General features: G+C 43.9%; 1 protein-coding gene across 2 annotated transcripts in view; it reads right to left on the bottom strand.

The window, feature by feature from the left end:
* The window catches only part of LOC117530362 (transcription factor COE3-like), a 78128-nt gene that overhangs the window by 22164 nt on the left and 39217 nt on the right, over positions 1–16747 (bottom strand). The window contains exons 9-10 of one of the 2 annotated variants that reach the window (XM_034193213.1): positions 2098–2231; positions 1806–1932 (exon numbers count right to left, since the gene is read on the bottom strand). In XM_034193213.1, the coding sequence (XP_034049104.1) occupies positions 1806–1932; positions 2098–2231 (261 nt within the window). The remainder of the gene's footprint in view (positions 1–1805; positions 1933–2097; positions 2232–16747) is intronic. The other variant, XM_034193214.1, reaches the window with a different exon arrangement.

The following is a 16747-nucleotide window of genomic DNA, read 5'->3' as shown; positions in this document are numbered from 1 at the left end:
TTGACATCATATTTATCAAACTGATCTCATTAACATTACTTCAGCAACATGATGTCAGAACTTGCTAGTAAGATATGGCATACCGCAACGCTCTGTATTAGGCCCTCTGCTATTCTGTCTTTACGGAACACCTCTTGAACAGATACTGCAATGCTGTGTAATTACTTTTACTGTTATGATAATGATTTGCTGATGGGCTTTCCCAATTAATGCAGATAATCCCTCTCACATTAGGATTTTTAGTGAATTGTCTTTGAGTGAAAAATTGGATGTCCTGTAATTTATTTCTGTTAAATGACAGGACTACAATGGTGGTCATTGGTCCTACAAAACATGGATATCAGTTTGATCAGCTCATGCCAGCGATGGATTCATCTGCAATCAGCAATTTTGGTGTGACCTTTGAACCCACACTATACTTTGACCTACAGATTAGAGAAATTACAAAGAATGTTTTCTTTCATCTACATAATATGAAGACTCGAAATACTGTATTCTGTCTGTGGCTGATGCAAAGACATTGATTCAAGTCTTTGTTTAATCTAGAATGGATTACTGCAATGTCTTATTTTCTGATTGACTGCAGTCCACTATCAGAGGTTTTCAAATAGTTCAAAATGTTGCTACTACAGTTCTAACCAAGTAGTTTGCCCATATTACCCTGATTGTGGCCTCCCTTCATTGGCTTCCTGTTCACATAAAATCAGATTTTAAGGATTTGTTATTAACATACAATATCCTTCATCGGCTGATCTAATTAAACCTTAGGTACTGGCCTGTGCTCTGTGTTCTCAGGAGGCAGAATTGTAGTGTTCCAAAGGTAAAGAAGAAGTCAGCAGGTCACCTTTTGTGTGGAACGGCCTGCCTGCTAAAATAAAGCAGTCTGATTCTGTGGAGCCATTTAAATCCAGATTAATGACTCATCTGTTCTCTCTTTTATAAATAACATAAACTTAGTAGTATTGATTTATTCAATTACTGCCTCAATTATTGCCATTAGTGATGGTGAAAGACTGAGAGTCGTCACAACCAAATTCTGGCGAATTCTTCTTGAAGTCCGGTGAACGTGTTTGCATTTTGTCTGTTAATTCACTGTTGCAAGCTGGTGGTACTTTGAACTGTTGTCCAAGATCAAGCTGCTGACCAGGACTGATAACCGCCCATTCAATCAGATCATCAGGTAAATAGAACTGTTTCAGCAGCATTAAATTGGACTAAAAGGTTAAGGCTCACTTTGAACCGTCTCTGCAGTAGCTGACCTTTAAAAAATTCTTCCATGAAGATACGTAGGAACGACTCATCGAGCCAGTGAAAAAGAGCCAAGGACAAAATCCAAGCAGTGCAGGTTCTTCTAACCTCAGTAGTGTTCACTCTTCATGATCAGAAAGACACAGAGCTCGAGCAAAACCAATCAAACAAACTCAATGATGCTGATGAAACCTGTCTGTGATGCATATCACCAGATAAACAATCACCATGTGAAATTTAATGTAAGTGCAAAACATAGAGTACTTCTTTTCATCATTTAATTGCATTAATTGCTAATTTTTATTACAGTTATACAGGAATATATATTTTTTTACTTTCTCATGTTTGTGTTTTAGGTTTATGCATTCATGTGAAGCAGTCTATCTTTGAAAGGTGCTTTATATATAAACCTTGTGTCCGTGGATCTGGAAACTTGCTGGTGCACGTGCATGTAATAAGTGGCTCAATAAACTGTTTCCACAGCCATGTGACCAGAAGTTATGTATTTCTGATGATGACTGCAGAGATGGACTGATTTGGGTCGAGTTCAGGATTACCTGTGTAGACGAAGCGCCCGGGTGCTCCCTTACAGAACTGTTTGGACTTATAGGACAGCGTGACCTCAACGACCCCAGGAATGTGACGTGGAGGAGTCTGAACCCGGATAGCGTGGGGGGTGATCAACTGGACGGGCAGAAAGACAGACAAGTCAAGAAATAGATGAAACTCTGTTTTTGGTTCCCTTTTTTTTCCTGCATCTTCTCCAACAAAGTAAGACCTCGGATTTTACTGCTGAAATGATCTACTCAACTAGAGGCCATTAAAACACTCAGTCAGTGAGTGCATTACCTCACTCCACACCAACATGGTGCCGAAGACGACCTGCAGGCCATCGAAGAAATTGTCTCCGATGAGAATGACGGTGGCTCCTCCAGTTGTCCAACCTTCACTGGGACTGATGGCCTTGATACAGGGCGTGGCTGCTGGACGAGCGAGGCCCGCACAGAGAGAGAGAGAGAGAGAGAGAGAGATGTGATGGTTGGGGCTCAAGACTCAATAAGGCAAAGGAGAGACAAAAACATCTTGTCCTTTGTTGGAGGCCGTGATCATTTCTGCATGTTATGACAAAAAAACAAGAAAAGGTTCAAGAAGAGCGAGACTGTGACGATATTACACTCCATGAAATCTCTGATTGTTTAACACTGAAGCAGGTTCAGATTGTTAAAGAAGAAATAGTGTGAGGGTTCAAACCCACGGGACTCTGCTGTGAGTGTGCACTCTGATTGGTAGGGCGGTTTCCATGGTTACCATCTTTAATTAGGAGGGCAATTAAAGAGGCTGAACGGCCTGTAAAACGACACACACGGTCTGTCCTCTCTGGGGATGCTGAGGCGTCTCGTCTTCTTACCCATAATCCACTGGGGTAATTTCTCTTCAAAGAGCATATAACACAGACTTTAGTGTGAAGACAGAGTCTGTCTTTTTTTTGACAATTTCTCCAAGTGTCTTTGAATGAAGTAGCTTTTTGTGTAGTATATTGCATTGATTATGTCATCGAAGGATACAAGATTTAATTGTCACCTCATTGCAGCTGCACTTTACAATACGACGCACCACCTGGTGCAGTTAATGTTACGTTTCTCTGGAAAATGGTGCCGTAAAGGGCACATTTATCAAACAACAGTCACTACCATCACCCTGCCATTAGAAAGAAGACTTCACAAGCAGCTTGATAGGACTGCTGGTCTTTGATTTGTTTTACGTTAGAAAATCCCACCAGTGTCCATAAGAGGAGATTTACTGGTCCTTGCCTGCATCTGTCAGAACCCAAAACTTCAGAACTAGACATACACTATTTTTTACAGCGTTACTGCAAACGGCAGAGAGATCAGCAGTCAGTTGCTTTCAGCACTTAAAACAGATCAGAGAGGATTGAGACACTATGCGTCTGTGTCCCAATCCACTCTGATTTAAAGGAAAAAACCTCCATTAAAATAATCCAGAATGTCACTGTCTGCAGATGCTGATATATTCAGAAGTTTACAGTTTATTTTACAGTTTAAAGGCTCCCGTTTTCAAAAAGCTCAGAGGAATGGTGAGAGCGAGCGGGGGGGGGGGGGGGGGGGGGGGGGGGGTTAGGAGAGAGAGAGAGAGGGGGGGGGGGATAAGGAGCCTCATTCAGCTCTTGTTCGAACAAGACAATTAGTGGTTTTGTTGTTTTTGTTGTTTTTTCTTTTTAGGTAATACAGTCCCACTCATACATGTTGGAAAAAAACTGTCATGACAAGAAAACTCTACCTGCTTCACTGGATTAAAGAAGAAGAATAGAGCAAATGCTATATGCCCATCAAATATTAATGTGTTTTTAACCTTTTCAACATTATTTTATTAACTTAGAATTTGAAAGAAACATTTTAAAAAGAACTTTGGTATTACAAATATTATAACATAAATACCTTTTTTGTCTATTATTCTTGCTTTTAATGCATCTAAAACCACTCAAAATTGGTTAAAATAGGGCTCGTCAATAACATTTTATAGTTATGAAACCCTATATCTTCAGGGGCTTTGCCCCCTTGACCCCCGCTGGTGGCCCCTGCACCCCTGACTATGAGCCGTGATCACGTAATTTACCTGGCACTAAAAGGGTTCCAGTTAGAACCCTGGTCCTCATCTTTTTGTGATGTGATTTGGGATATATCCACGTCTATTTATGATGTGATTTAGGATATATCCACGTCTGTTTGTGAAGTGATTTGGGATATATCTACGTCTATTTATGATGTGATTTGGGATATATCCACGTCTATTTATGATGTGATTTGGGACATATCCACGTCTGTGTAGAAGAATTTTTAGGTCCATATTTGAACTGTGATGAACTATCAAGTGTCCTGATCCGAACTGTATGTCCTCTGGTTGAACTAGCAGGTGTTCAACCCAAAAAAAGGGCTCTATTAGTCATTTAGTCTGTCAGGGGCTTTCCAAGGCCTTTTAGGTGCTTTCCCGCAGGCCGCGTGCAAGGGCCTCAGGCCAGCTGCACGTGTGGCTGAGGCCACGTGCGGAGGGGGCCTCAGGCCAGCTGCACCTGTGGCTGAAGGTCTTTTAAAAAAATCAGTTGTAAATCCTTCATGTTTTAATGGGAGCGTTTGTCACATTGAAATAATGGCCTAACACCTGCTTAGGGTTCACTAGAGGACGCTTCCAATAGAAAACCATGTCTTGGGAATGAAATAAATAAAAAAGTCGAAGGAGGAGCGATGCCCGCGGGTCTCCAATAAATAGACGAGCGCGGTTGTCATATTCAGTCTCTCTAGAGGACTCAGTTTGTCTAAGCTTTGTGTCGAAGGCTTAAATAAACTTAAAAACTCTGTGCATTTTATCTTGCTTAAGGCTGAATTATTCTAAAGTGTTGTGTCATTTTCTAGCATATCACTTGCAATTAGTTTGTGTTATCTAAAAGACGACATCCTGAGAAGACTAAAGACGAGCCGCGACAGAACTTGGCGAGCCAGCTTCAGGAGGGTCCAGGGGCATTCCGGCAGCCTGGGGCAGTCCAGCTCATCCCTCCAGACCGTAAATAACAGTGATCACGACTAAAAGGTAAGCAGAAACCTTTTATAATTTCTGCACGATCTGGAGGAGTGAGTCGGGATTTCCGCCCAAGTTGACAGGTGATATTTTTTAATTGCCTCTTACCCAAAAGAACCTGGACTAAGAAAATTGATAAGAGACTAAAAAAAAAAAGATAAGATTGAAAATTATCAGGCCTTGTAGATAAAATGCTCAGAAGGTGTGTGTGTTCCCGGGAAAAAGAATGTCTGTGTGAGTGAAAGGTCAGGAATGTTCATGAACTCTGGTGCGGAAAGAGTGCGTGAAGAACTAACCTGGATGCTTGGAGAATAATTGGTGTTGAAATTCGTTACTAACGTGCCGGCTGATAGCATGCGCTGTAGGGGTTAATTTAGGGGAGTATACTGACAAATAGATACAAGGTAATACAAGGTTGTTTAAAGAGTTTAACAGAGACTGAAGTGAAATAAGTGAGAAAAAGAGTTTAACAGAGAATACGTGCAGAGGAAGCACAAGATAAGCGCCTGAGGGGGCGCAGTAGAAATACCGTACGTGATAAAGAGATTTAAAAGTGCAAAGTGGCACAGCTGACAGTAAGTAAAAGAGCTCAATAAAGGACGTCATTTTTTAAGAAAAGAGAAAAACTATAAAAAAAAAATAAAATGAATGAAGAGTTAGTGCAGAATACATGAGAATTAATGAAGCAGAAAATAGTGCAGTAAGGCACCAGATACACGCTTGTGGGGCGTGGGAGAAGAATAAGTAATTAAGTACACAGTAATATGAGTTTTTTATAAGACAAGAAAAAGAGTATTTTCAGTGCAAAGGCACCTTAAGCTCACGAGGAGCTCAGTAAGTGAAAAAGAAAAGGTAGAAGAAAGTGCAGAAAGGCACAGGATACGCACGCGAGGCGCGGTAAGGCGTAGAAATAAATGAAATATTGTATGCTCAGAAAGGAGCTTGTGAAAATAATATAGTAAGCACAGGATACGCACGCGAGGCGCGGTAAGGCGTAGAAGTAAATGAAATATTGTATGCTCAGAAAGGAGCTGGTGAAAAATAATATATTAAGCACAGGATACGCATGCGAGGCGCGGTAAGGCGTAGAAGTAAATGAAATATTGTACGCTCAAAGAGGGCTTGAAAAAAGTAATATATGAAGTTGCTGACAGCGCCGGAGAAGCTGTCTAACGTGAAGAAGAGATACATGCTTAAACAGAACACATTGGTGTTAAGTGAATAAAAAGGTTGTTTAAAGCCGCGGAGTGAAAAGTGGCAGAAGTCTAGATAGAGATATATAGAAAGTTGTTTTTAATAATTTTTGTGTATAAAGCTGTTGAAAATTGTGTGTGGGAGAGTGGAGAGTAAGCGGGGAGGTGCAAGCAAAGCTGTGAGGGCTTGCAAGCTGGCTGACATACAAGATTAATGTGAAAGAGTACGAGGGGGAGGTATTTAGACCCAACAGGAGGACTTGGGAGGTGCATGACAGGCAGAGAGGAAAGTGTGAAACAGAGACAGTGAAGAAAAAGACAGGAGAAGAGTGCTATGTAAATACAGAGAAGGTAGATATTATTTCAAAGAGAGAAAACTAATAAACAAATATAGCAGAAAAAGACTAGAAGCAGAAAGTTAAAAAAAATTAGAAGGAAAATAGAAAGTCGGGAGCAAAGACATTAGGAAGTGTTAGGGTTGTAAGAGGATTAAATAAATAAAATTGGTTATAAATCAAAAGAGATAAAGCTTAGATTATAGTGAAAAAGCTGACAGACTGATCAATGCTTGGGACAGTCATTGATGGGAGACTTAAGTGATGATGAAATAATACTCCCAGAACATTACTTGACTGACGGAGACATCGAAACCCAGGGAATCAGGACACATTTTTGGCTGGAAAGGACCTATTTTGACAGGGTAGGAGCAGAACATTGGCAGGACGAACAAGAGATCAATCAGAAATTATGGCAGATTACTAAGGTAATCAATCTGAAGCAAAAGAAAGAACAATTCCCTCTAATTAATTGGGAGCTGCTGATAAGACATCTGTGGCATCAGGGTTTAACCCCGTGGCTGGAGCTGCTTTGTGCTGACCCTAATAAAGAACTTAGCATACCATTAAATCATTTAGTAACACTACCAACCAATCCAGGTGAAGAACTGTTTCCTAGGTTGACTCTGACTGTGGTCCCAAGGAAGGTTCGGTGGGAAGCAGGTAAATTTTCATATTTAGTTAAAGAGAAAGAAGACGGGCATAGCAGTTGGAAATTTAATCCTTTTAAGGGTTTAAAATACAAAATAGGTGTTACAGCCAGCAAGTTATTGGTCTGGATCAGGACAGCCCCTGAGGGACTACCAGAACACCATAGAAACACCTCACATAGCGTTTGTCAGGGTTACATGGGTAACTCTCAAGGTCAAGGTCGGGAAAGTACCCCGCTAGACTTAGTACTAAGAAAATATCCAGGAAAACGCACTAAGGCCAACCAATGTATGAGAAAGTGGCACAAAAGGTCACATGGGGGCAGGCAATGGCCTTTGGTGGGATCATTTGATCCGGTGATGTGTGAAGCAGTTGCGGTAGAAATACAGAAAAAAGAAATTAAAGATCAGCAGAAGAACGTAAAAAACAACAAAAAACGCACTGAAGAAAAAGAAGTTTTGGCCTTGTTCAAGCAGGAAGCACAGAGGCTACAGCAGAAAAGAGAAAAAATGACAGAGGAAAGATCCAAAGAGACTAAAGCCAGTGCACCGAGCTGGGAAGCAGAGCCACCCCCATATAAACGTCATGATATGGGGAAGACAGCTGGACAATTTGTATTAGGAACTCGTGAAGAGGACCAAGGCATGGATGTGGAGGGCAAATTCACACTGACACTAAAAGCTCGAGAGCCACAAGGAGACAGGTCCTCAGTCTGTCAAATGGATCATACAAGGTCTCCAAGTCCGAAAGTAAGTGGTCGCACACCACGACCAGCAGGGGGGGCCACAAATAACAGTGACACGGAGGCAGACGAGGATAAAGAGAGAGACCTGAAGGCTCCGCCTGCACATCGAGGTCCACTGAAAACCGTCCCCTCCCACCATAAGTCAGCCGACTGGACCTTCACAGGCTATAGAGGCTCCGAAGAGTGGCACAAGAGCTTCTGTGACACACTGGATCTGGCCAGAAGAGATAATGAAGAACTAGCTGAGCAACTTCGGCTAGCGAAGGAAAGAATACAAAGACATAGGGACACCGAGGAAAGAAGAATATTACAACAGTCGACGCCCAATCAAGAGAATCACATTATACAGCCACCCACCCGAAACATTTCTGGTGAGATCATCATTGAGAGTGCAAAAGAGGCCCGACTCAGGCAAAGACAACAATGTGTAGCCAAAGACATAGCGGCTTTAGAACAGAATATAACCGACTGGATGGACTGCCTGGAACCAGTCAGTCGCACTCGATCTGGAAGACAGTATGGAGCCTGCACAGAAGAAGAGGAGGACGAAGACCTCATATGCCCATTGGTGGTTAGAAATGGTCATTATGTGTATACCCCATGGAGCTGGACAGACATGGTGGGGCTGGCCAACAGACTGCCAGACATCACCCAAGGAGCTGGGAGATGGATAACTGCCTTAGAAGAAGGCACTGCAGGGGTAACCTTGTCTTTAGGTGACATAAAAGCCTTGCTAATGCATGTCATGGGAAAACATGACACTGAAGAATTAGCAGGAAAGGTTGGACTAACACAAATGATGGGCACTAATCAACATGATGAAGTCCCCTTTAATTGCTATAGAAACTCCATGTGGGAAGGACTGAGAAGAAAGTACCCTGAGGTCTTGGATCCCTCTAAATTGGATGATGAGGAGTGGACACCTGAAGAGTGCCCAAAGAAGTTCCTGCACCGATTCCAGAAAAGATGGGCGGAGGAAACAGGAAATGCATGGAACCATTCTCCAGCAACTGAAATCCTGTTTAAAATAACTGTAAAAAAGGCTCTACCAGATGAGGTTCAGAAAGCCCTAGATGGAGTCGTGGGACTATCAAAAATGAATTGGGCTTTATACTCTGAGCATATTTGTCACCATCTTGAAATCTACAAGAAAGAAAAACAAAAAGAAGAAGATGCAGCAAAATCCCTGACGAAAAAATTGGTGCAGATGCAGTTGGGAGAGCTAACCAAAGTCAAGAAAGAAAAAACAAAGACCCAGGCACCAATGATGACCCCTGTTCCTTCTGAGTCGGCAAGCCTAGCCCCTACGACAAACACTGCTGCCACCATACAGGCACCTGTGGTAACAGCCACACAGAGCCCCCAAGGAGCAGCAGGGAGCACTGCTGCAGGAGAAGTCTCGGCACCAGTGGAGCATCACTATCACTACCATAGCACTGGCACACCCGGAAATGGACCCACCTACAGTCATGGGTGGAGAGGAGAGTCACGGAACTTTCAAGGTCAAAGAGGAGGGTGGCGAAGAGGATCTCACCAACCTTCATTTGGAAGCAGATTCCAAAACTCAGCTCCCAGGAACAGTCAAGCGGGACCGCCTATGGGACCAACACCCCCAATAGGGGATCAACCCTCTAATGAGTGTTGGAGCTGTGGACAACCTGGACATCGAATGAGAAATTGTCCGGCCCGACCTTGGGTTGGACCCTCTGCCTATTGGCAATAGGGAGGCCTAGAGAAGACAGAGGGGGAAACGGTGGCATTGGCTATTTCGATGATACCTAAGGAAGAGCCAACCGTCACTGTTAATATACAAAACAGAGATTTCCCTTTCATGGTGGATACAGGGGCAACATACTCTTGCATAGGGAAAATGGGCGCTCATCTCCCCCTCTCTGGGTCTGTAATTAAGACCATCGGCTTCTCTGGGAAGACTCAAATAATACCGTTTACACGCCCACTTCCTGTAACGATTGCAGGAAAAACAATTGAAGCACCCCTGTTATACTCACAAAATACACCTGTGAATTTGCTGGGAAGAGACATTTTATGTAAGCTACAAACCCAGATAGTGTGTACCCATCAAGGACTGCAAATACACTTTCCCGACGAAGCACTCGCCAACATTATGGTGCTTATGGACATGGAAAACAAGGTCCGACCTGTGCAACCCATGGTATACTGGCTGAAGTTACAACCAGAAAATTCAAATCTTCAACTGCAATGGGAAAAATGGAAGCCCTGGGCCGAACAACACTATGAAGCAGTATATACACCTAGTTTACCTTTACATGTCACCCTGATGTTCGATGCCAAACAAGAACAAACTGACTATGCATGCTGCTGGGATGCATTGATGAATCAACGGCTGTTTCACATAACCACCACAGAAATTTATTTAGGCCCCCAAGGGGCCGCAGCTTCTGTCAAGCTAACTTCAGCTGAACAACAATGGTATCAAGTGCCGAATGCCATGCCTCATGTGACCCTTTTAGTCTCAGAAAAGTACGAATCCCATGACCTAGGTCCAATGGTAAAGACAGCCTCAGAAGTTGAAGAATGGCAAAACATGGAAAGTCCACAAGTACATCTGTCAAAAGACCAGCAGTTTATACGAATTAATTTAAAAGTAAATGATGAGGCTATAGCTCAAAAAGTGGAGCTCAATCCTAGACCAGAGGGACAGATGGTGTTATCGGCCCAACAAGAGAAATTGTTAGAGCAAATACCACCAGTGGTGTGGTCCAAAAGCAAAACGGATGTAGGACTAGTAAAAACAGCCTTACCAGTAAAAATAAAAGTAAAACCGGGAGCAAAACTGCCTCACCAAAGGCAGTATCCATTAAAACCTCAGGCTATTGAAGGCATAAAACCAGTAATTAAGGGACTAATGGCAGCTGGAGTTCTAATAAAAACTGCAAGCCCATGCAATACTCCTATCTATCCTATCCCTAAAAACAATACCAAAGAGTATCGGCTGGTACATGATTTGCATCCTATCAATGCAATAATAGAAATGGATGCACCTATAGTACCTGATCCGCATACTATACTATCAAGCATCCCTGCTGGAGCAAAATGGTACACAGTAATAGATCTGTGTTCAGCCTATTTCAGTGTGCCTGTGCACCCAGACTCACAACATTTGTTTGCATTCACATTTCTGGGACAACAGCTAACGTATACACGGCTACCTCAGGGACTGAACCTGTCCCCAGCCATCTTTAACAAAGTCCTGGCTGAAGATTTACAACACCTTGACATACCCAGTACATTGGTGCAATATATGGATGATCTCCTTATTGCATCAGAGACTCAAGAACAGTGTGAAAAAGATTCATTAATTGTATTGCATGCATTGGCAGATGGAGGTCATAAAGTAAGTAAGGACAAATTGCAGTTCTGCAAACAACAAGTAGAATACTTGGGAAGACAGTTGTGTGGGACCACGCGATGTATAGCCCCAAGCCAAGTGGAGGCTATAATCAAGGCTCCCAAACCCCAAACAGTGGGACAGATGCTTTCATTCCTTGGGATGGCAGGGTACAGTCGGCCGTGGATTTGTGATTATGCTATAAAAACTGCACCTTTGCGTGCCATGATTAGAGCAGTGGGGCAAACAAGCAATGCAGCTCTCCTCGTCTGGACAGATGAGGCAACGGGAGCTTTTGAGGCCCTAAAAACAGACATGCAATCTGCTCCCGCGTTAGGTAACCCAGATTATGGGAAACCTTTCCATTTGTATGTTACTGAAAAAACTGGATATGCTTGTGCTGTACTAATGCAGGAAACAAATGAAGGAAAACAACCATTGGCCTATTATAGTACAAAGCTTGACAACATTGAAACAGGATTGCCACCATGCTATCAGGGTCTAGCAGCAGCTGCTTTTGCATTTCAAAAAGCATCATCCATAATCATGGGACATGCAGTAACGTTGTACACGTCGCATCAGTTACATGCCCTGCTAACCAGTCAACGTTTTGTCTTAACACAAGCTAGACGCACTGGATATGAAGTTGTGTTGTCCGCCCCAGAAATAACAATACAACGTTGTCACACGGTGAATCCCGCCACCAAATTGACCACACCGTTAGATGGTACTCCACATAACTGTGTGGCAGAGACAGAGAAATTTTTGAGAGCCAGAGAACATTTGTATAATCACGCCATAGATGCAGATCTAACCCTGTTCGTGGACGGCTCATGCTTTCGGGATGCCGCGGGATTGCATGCGGGTATGGGGATTGTTAAACTAAACACGGATGGCGAGACCTTTGAATTACTGGAGTCCCAAGGAATTGATCAGCCTTGTTCAGCCCAACTGGCAGAAATCAAAGCCTTAACTATGGCTTGCCAGATAGCTAAAGATCAACGTGTTAATATCTACACAGACTCAGCCTACGCTTATGGCGTATGTCATGTACATGCAAACATTTGGAAACAAAGGGGATTCCTGAGAGCAGATGGCACCCCTGTCACTCATGGAGAAGCGATTTCCCAACTGTTACAAGCTCTCCAATTACCGTCTGAGGTAGCCATCATTAAATGTGCAGGTCATCAAAAGAATAATAACATCATAGCTCAAGGTAACAACCTAGCAGATGACGCAGCGCACAAAGGAGCACAAGGAGAAAATATGTTTCCCCTGCTAACCATCCAAGATTGTGCCCCACTGGTTTCACTTGACGCACTGATAGTGGCTCAAAGTAGGGCCAGTGGAGAAGAAAAACGAATGTGGGTTAAACGAGGCGCTATTGAGACACGCAGTCAGGGGCCAGCGGACAAGCTGTGGCGCAGTAGTCATGGACATTTTGTGTTACCCACCAATTTATTACGACATGCAATCATTTGGGCCCACGGACCCGATCATTGTTCGCGAGTCCAAATTATGAACAAACTAAAAGCTGTCTGGTGGTCACCATATATGGCAGCAACAGTGGACCGTTTGTTGAATGAGTGTGAGGTATGTGCACAGTACAATGTCCGGAAATCATTCACAGCCCCTTTAGCCCACATTCCGGTCCCTGATGGGCCATTCAGACATCTTATGATGGATTTCATAGACATGGGAGCTGAAAATCGAGTTAAACGAATGAGATATGTTTTGGTAGTGATATGCAGATTCAGCCGATGGATTGAGGCAGTAGCCTCTGCAAATCAACACCATAAAACGGTAGCCAAATTCTTGTGCCGAGATGTCTTTCCAAGATTTGGCATTCCAGATACTATCTCATCTGACAACGGTAGGGCTTTTGTAGCCAAGGTTACACAAGAAACATTCAAACAATTGGGTATCAAACAGAAGTTTGGGTGTGTTTATCACCCTCAATCAAATGGGGCAGTGGAACGGGCTAATGGCATTTTAAAGAACAAACTAGCAAAAATCATAGCAGACAGCAGTGGCAAACTAACCTGGCTGGATGCGTTGCCGCTTGCTTTATTGTCAATGCGCTCACAAACTAACCGACTAACCCATTTGACACCATTTGAAGCTCTTACAGGTCGGCCGATGCCTATTCCATACCTGAGAGGACCCTACGAAGGACCATCGCTGGAGCAGCTACAAGACGAATTGCATAATTATCTGAGACAGTTAACCCAAATACACAAAACTATCTTTTTGCAGGTCAAAGGTGCTACAGAAGACAGAGAAGCAGAGATTCCACTCGAAAATCAGAGCATCCAGCCTGGTGATCTGGTTTACGTCAAGGTGTTCAAAAAGAAGTGGGACAGGCCCCGCCGAGAAGGTCCTTTCAAAGTTATTCTTGCCTCACGTACAGCAGTCAAAGTAGACGGTAAGGACACTTGGTTTCATTTAAACCACTGCTGTAGGGTTGGTGGCCCAGCGCCCCTGCGGCCTCGGCAAGCTCGTCTTGGCAGAGCCGCCGGGCCAAGGGGGGAAGCAGGAGAAGCCAGAGACCCTACAGCAGCACCGAGGGACGGCCACGCCTCCCTGCAGCCAGAAGAAGCACCGAGGGAAGGCCACGCCTCCCTGCAGCCAGGCGAACACTGGCCAAGGCGCTCACAGAGACTGATTGAACAAAGACGACGCACAGCTTCAGAGAGTAGTGGATCCCTGCCAGATAGAGCAGCGACAGACTCAGATGCAGACTCAGAAACAACTGGAGACGCAGGCCAACAGACAGACAGAAATACAGACCGACAGATAGACAGGCCACAGGAGACATCAGACTCGGACAGCAACTCAGTAGATTTACCGACAGAAGAACCGCAGGAAGTACAACCCAGACAAAGCACAGATACACCACACATCCCTAGTGACAGCTCATCTAGTGACGGCTCACTTAGTAGAACATCTAGTAGCACATCTCAACAGTCATCAGAGCAATGATTAAGGAATTATTCAAGGGATTGACAATACTACTGGTGGTCAGTATGGGAGAAAATAGACATCCAAAACATACAACGGACTGTGCCGTGGCCATGGCCGCAATAGCAGCTAAACAAGGCATTCTAAACACAGGAAAAACATATAATTTGGTATACATTAAATCAAAAGCCTACAAGAACATAGGAATACAGGGAAAGCTGGGGGATTACATATTAGGCGAAGCCATTAGCATCAAATGTGAAGAGGAGGGAACACTCAACATAGAGGTAATTTGTGATAAAAGAGGATGCAGGGAAACCAAGCAAGACGTAACTGTTACAGTACATGAAGCCACAAAATGGGTAAAAATCAAACCAAGGAAAAAGAGGACAATTAGAAGCCTAGAAACAAGCAGTCACTTAGGGAGATGGGATCCCAGTACAGACCTAGCCCGCACACAAGGGTTGAAGACCAATTTATTTTACCAATGGTTGAAATTTTCGGCTAGGCAGATCAGTGAAAAGCCTTGCATAGCCTGTCACCGGAAAGGTGTGATACCTCAGGCTAAACCCCTACCTGATATCAACAACTGTTATAGGAGCCCCCAACATAACTCAGACCAAGCAGAATGCTATACACAATGTGTTATGAAAATGGCAGTAGGTGATGAAAAATATGCTGCCGACAGTAAACTTTGTCCAGTGCCCCTAAGTACAGAAGGAACCGTTCCACCTATGATTAAAATAGAGAAAGGGATGATACACCCATTCTGTATAGCTAAAGGCTTAGTAGCACAATACATAAGCGATTGGCAGGTAGGGACGACCCAGCCAAAACACCACATACAGTGTATGCAAAAGCAGCAAGAATACAAACCGGCCAAAACAGCATGGAACATTACCGTCTGTCACACCCTGCCAGCAGCAGGCATACAGTGTGAACAAATAGTACCGGCCACAGGGGGGTCTGTAATTGGACTGAATCTCACCCATGCTTCATGGGTATCTACTCCAAATTTAGCTAAGGGAACAGTACCCTTAGCTGACATCTTTTGGATATGCGGACAAAAAAGGAAACTCCTGTCATCGCTGTCCCCGAATTGGAAAGGCCTTTGTGCTCCTGTGATGCTCACAGGAGCAATAACAGTAATTGAAATGCCGAATTCAATACAACCCATGCCACAGAAACTTCGTAAGAAAAGAGGAATAATGACGTTTAAAACAGACTACAACATCACAGTAAGAAACGGGATACCAGAAGGGATACCCCGACAGTTAGAAGCCATAGACAGTAGCAGAGTTAAAGCAGATGAAGATGCAGATAAATGGGGATGGGCATTGGCTCTGTTCGGGGTTACTCCAAAAATCCGTTCTAGGTTCCAGGAGGTGCAGTGGATTAATTACTTGTGGTATAATCAACAAAGATACCTGAACTGGACATTGGCAGCAGTAGGAGCCTTAACCGAACAACTGCACGCCACCTCGCTAATGACAATGCAAAATAGATTAGCTATTGAGATGATGATGGCTGATGAACAAGGAGTTTGTATTATGATCAAAGCCACCGAATGTTGCACAGCTATTCCCATGCGTACAGGGGAAGACGGAAATTTGACAGAGCTCTTAATCACACTTGAGGAGATGCAACAGGAACTGTTAAGTAACTCCATAGGAGGGAGAAATGAAACTGACGATTCTGGATACATTGTAGGGAATGGAATGAATATTGGCCCACTGTTTTCACTGTTTGGGACTCTAAGGAGAGGGTGGATATCATGGAAAGACTGGTTATACCAGATAGGTGTAATCTTGGCACTAACAGGGGTGGCGGTCTTGCTGGTAATATGTTGTGGTATTCCCTTGATAAAATTTCTGGTCAATAAATTGATTTCATCCACAGTAGGACAGCTCCCACTGCTAGCCATCCGAGCCCTAGAAGAAAGCACAAACGAAACAGACAGAGAACCAGAATATATGGAAATGGATGAAATACCAATTATCCTCCCCGACAGCCCCCAGCTCCCTAATATTGTGGCGTATACCCCAGATAGGGAGGACTGGGATGGACCGTGCTTGGTGATATTGTAGACGAGGAAGAAGACATGCACGCACATTTACATTCACACACATGCACCCACAAAAATGAGGGATAGGATAGACAATATCTGAAAGAATGATATGGAGCTGTAATAATGAACGTATATGTATATTACTAGGACACAGGAGTATGGCTGAGAGACCAGACTCCTCTGATCAGGGACCTATGCCTGATCTGCCTCTATCAAGTCTGATTGGACTCTCAGAACTGTTTGGAGAAGAGGATATACAGGAGGGATGGTCGAGACATGATTGGTCGCCACAGCCGCCTTCCATCCAGCAGCTAAACCAGTTGGCAATAGAAGGATCTTCATCATTCCAGCACCTGGCGATGACGGCTTCACAGAATCTGCCTGCAGCAAGAGTCGGCCCGAGGACTCCACCATCACCTGAAGGACCCTTTGGACTCAGGAACACACCCCTTCCGCAGATGCCATGGAGACAGTCACATGTGCCAGTGGCAACGATACCCTCCAGGGGAGGCAGCCAAGGTCGGCCATATGCAGCAACTGCCCGAGTGCATCCTAGACCCAATTCACTGCTAGGACCTGTCCCCA

Source organism: Thalassophryne amazonica, chromosome 18, assembly GCF_902500255.1.
Source record: "Thalassophryne amazonica chromosome 18, fThaAma1.1, whole genome shotgun sequence".
Classification (NCBI taxonomy): Eukaryota; Metazoa; Chordata; class Actinopteri; order Batrachoidiformes; family Batrachoididae; genus Thalassophryne; species Thalassophryne amazonica.
This window is presented reverse-complemented; position numbering and strand designations above follow the sequence as displayed.